Raw genomic sequence first — 3,772 nt, 5'->3', positions numbered from 1 at the left:
GGCATAAGCTTATAACTAGTTGAGCCAGCAGCAACAACGTTACACTGTATGATCAATGGTTTCTCCACTGCTATGTGAATTCAGTTACAACTTACTCTTTTGTGAAGGACTATGACTCACAAACTAAGAGACAAGACTGCACTGGCTTTTAGTGCTGCAGCCTTGGTGGCTGGCTGGCCTTTGGGGACCATCCCAACTACCGACAGCCCTACAGCCCTCTTCGTTGAGAGCGTGGCTATGTAGCTTGGGCAAAACACTCTCCCGCTATAATCAAATTCTAGCCCATGTAGTCGGAACAGCGAGTTGCCTCCTCCTCTGCTGGTCTGATGGTGGTCATCGTTGGACCAAGAATATCATACAACAGGTCAGTATGTCAATCACTATGCATTGTTTGGAATTATTCTTTGTGTTGTGGTTATCACCGTTGTTTGGCTAAACCAGATACGTCGTGTTCAAAAGCACACACACACACACACACACACACACACACACACACACACACACACACACACACACACACACACACACACACACACACACACACACACACACACACACACACACACACACACACACACACGCATATACACACACAAACGCACCGCACGCATAAACACACACACACACACACACATACACACATAAAAGCACGCATAAACACACTTACAAATACAGACACACACACTTACAAATACAGACACACACACACACACACACACACACACACACACACACACACACACACACACACACACACCAAATAGAGGGACAACAAGACCAAAATACAAACAAACAAAACCACACACTCACACACACACACACACACACACACACACACACAAACGCACGCACATACACACACACACACACACACACACACACACACACACAAACGCACGCACATACACACACACACACACACACACACACACACACACACACACACACACACACACACACACACACACACACACACACACACACACACACACACACACACACACACACATAAACACATACACACATAAACACACACACACACACATACACACACACACACATCACACACACACACACACACACACACACACACACACACACACACACACACACACACACACACAGGAGAAATAGGCGGACAAGTCCAAAATACAAACAAACAAAAAACATGAAATTTTTATGAGGGAATATGTTGGCCAAATCGTTGTGTCATTAAAAACAAAAACAAAAACAAACAACCAAAAAAAAAAAACCAACAACAAAAAGCAAAGAAAAGAAACAAGGAAATAATCAAATAAATTAGAATACAACGCATGTAGTGTCATTCTGACAGATTGTCCATAAAATAGAAACAAAAACCACACATCCAGAAAATGAATAAATACATAACTAAATAGATAAGTAACAAAATAATCAAAAAGGGGAAAAAATAGGGAAAAAAAACTAAGAAAAGAAACGAAACGTGATAAAATGGAAAAAAAAAAGATGAAATAGAATAAACAGATCCATAGACACGCGATAATAGGTAAAGAAAGAAAGAAAGAAGGAAAGAAAGAAAGAAAGAAAAAACAAAAAAAAACAAGAAATGAAACATTACGACATCGTAATAACATTCTTAAGCAAATAACAGCACGTGTACGAAACATCGACTAGGATATGTACGCTGTGATCATTATTAGCACAACTCACACCACTCCAGCGGAAATGCGAGACACGTCGCATACGAGCCACCATGCAAAACATTCTGCAGTTTCGTTTCAACTATCATTTCAACTACTACGGCTACTACTACTACTAATGCTGCTGCTGCTGCTGCTACGAACTACATCTATTACTACTACTACTTCTTCCACTGCATGGCTACAACTACCAAACATCAGTGTTGAAGTCGACTGCTAAAATAACACCATTACTCACACACGCGAGAGAGCACACACTGTGGAATTTTCTGTTTTTATTTCCTACGGCTGCATTTCTGCCTCAAAACAAAAGCAAACCAACCAACCAACCAACCAAGCCAACCATCAGCAAAACAGCACACAGCAACATCACTCACTCACTCACTCACTCACTCACCAATGGGGACTTCCACTTGGGCGGCCATTGTCTGCGACGACGGCAACAGCATCGCCATCAACAGCAGCAGCAGCAGCTTCAGCAACAACACCATCAGCGAGGCCGGCAGCGCTCCAGTCGCCATCACAGCAGGAGGAGAAAAAGACGCCATGCTGGCAGGGCTCTCTGGCTGCGGTCTGGCACCGAAACGCTGGGACCGATTCTCCTCTCTACCTCCTCCTCCTCCTCCTCCTACCCTTACCCTCCCTCTCTCACTCTCCCTCCCTCTCTCTCTCTCCCTCCTTCCTTCTCTCCCTCCCTCCCTCCGTCCGTCCTTCTCTTCCTGTGTGTGCGGCTGAGTGTCCCTCTGCTCTTCCCGACTCACTCTCTTCTCTTCTCTCTCCTCTTCTTCTGCTTGGCTCCCTGACTCTCCGTATCTGTGTCTCTACCCCCCTGCCCCCCCCCTCACCTCCCCCCTCTCTCTCTGGGTCTCTCTCTCTCTTTCTGTGCCTCTCTTTCTCTCTCTGTGTCTGTCTCTGCCTCCCTCTGTATCTCTGCCACCTCTCTCTCTCTCTCACTCTCCTCTAGCTTGTATAGCCTGCCACACGAGGCTGTCGCTCAGTGTTGTGTTGTGTCGACTTGGTCTCCTCGTCTTGTCACTCACGCACATACACACACACACACACACACACACACACACACACACGCACACACACTCACACACACTCACTGCGCGAATGACAAGTTTGTGTTCTGTTGGATTTGTGTGTTTGTGTTTGTGTTTGCCATCCGTGCTCTTGTATCTGTGTGTGTGTGTGTGTGTGTGTGTGTGTGTGTGTGTGTGTGTGTGCGTGCGTGCGTGCGTGCGTGCGTGCGTACGTGTGTATGTGTGTGTGTGTGTGTGTGTGTGTGTGTGTGTGTCTGTGTCTGTGTCTGTGCCTCTGTCTGTGTCTGTGTGCGTGCATGCGTGTTGCACGCGTGCGTGCGTGCATGCGAGTGAGGATGAAGTGTGTGCGTGCGTGCGTGAGTGTGTGCGTGTTTGGCTGGTTGGGTGTGCGCGTGCACGCACTCTCTGTGGTGAGCGGTATCGTTTAATATGAAGCCAGTCTCTCAAGCAACAACAGGAAATCAAATAACAGAAATTGTTCGCCGAGAATCAACAGAAACCAAAATAAACGAGGAGTAATGATTTCTAAACATCCTTCCTTTTTGAATGGAACACCAACAACAACATTGCCCCCCCCCCCCCCCCCCCCCCTCCCCCTCCTTCGTCAAAGAAACAATAGCCATTACTATTATTTCCTCTCTGAAAAAAAAAAAACACGAAAATAATGTCGGACTGTTTTCACGTCTGGCGACAGCAACTTGTTGCAAGTCCACGCGTCTACCCAGTCTGCGTCTTTATTTTATTTAAAAAAAAAAAAAAAAAAAAAAAAAAAAAAAAATCCACTTCTGGGAAACAATAACCGTAACTATTATTTTCTCTCTCTGAAAAAAAACCGAAAATAATGTTGGACTGCTTTCACGTCTGGCGACTGCTACATCTTACATGTCCACGCGTCTACCCAGTCTGCGTCTTTCTGTTATAAAAAAAACAAAAAAAAAAACAACAACCAAAAAACAAAATACAAACAAACAAAAAAAAAACACCCCAAACACCATTTCCTATCCATCTTTTTTTCCGCCTTTTCTTTGTATGTGTGTGGAAAAAAACACA

General features: G+C 45.0%; 1 protein-coding gene across 1 annotated transcript in view; it reads right to left on the bottom strand.

The window, feature by feature from the left end:
• Window positions 1-2,239, bottom strand: part of LOC143284281 (glutamate receptor 2-like) — a 99,473-nt gene extending 97,234 nt beyond the window's left edge. Inside the window, exon 1 of the mRNA XM_076590975.1 lies at window positions 2,077-2,239. Within this exon, the coding sequence (XP_076447090.1) occupies window positions 2,077-2,227 (151 nt within the window). The 5' untranslated portion in view covers window positions 2,228-2,239. The remainder of the gene's footprint in view (window positions 1-2,076) is intronic.
• Between the last annotated feature and the right edge of the window lie 1,533 nt (window positions 2,240-3,772).

Source organism: Babylonia areolata, chromosome 7 (genome assembly GCF_041734735.1).
Source record: "Babylonia areolata isolate BAREFJ2019XMU chromosome 7, ASM4173473v1, whole genome shotgun sequence".
Taxonomy (NCBI): Eukaryota; Metazoa; Mollusca; class Gastropoda; order Neogastropoda; family Buccinidae; genus Babylonia; species Babylonia areolata.
Note: the sequence above shows the minus strand (reverse complement) of the source record. Positions and strands in the feature narration are given on the sequence as shown.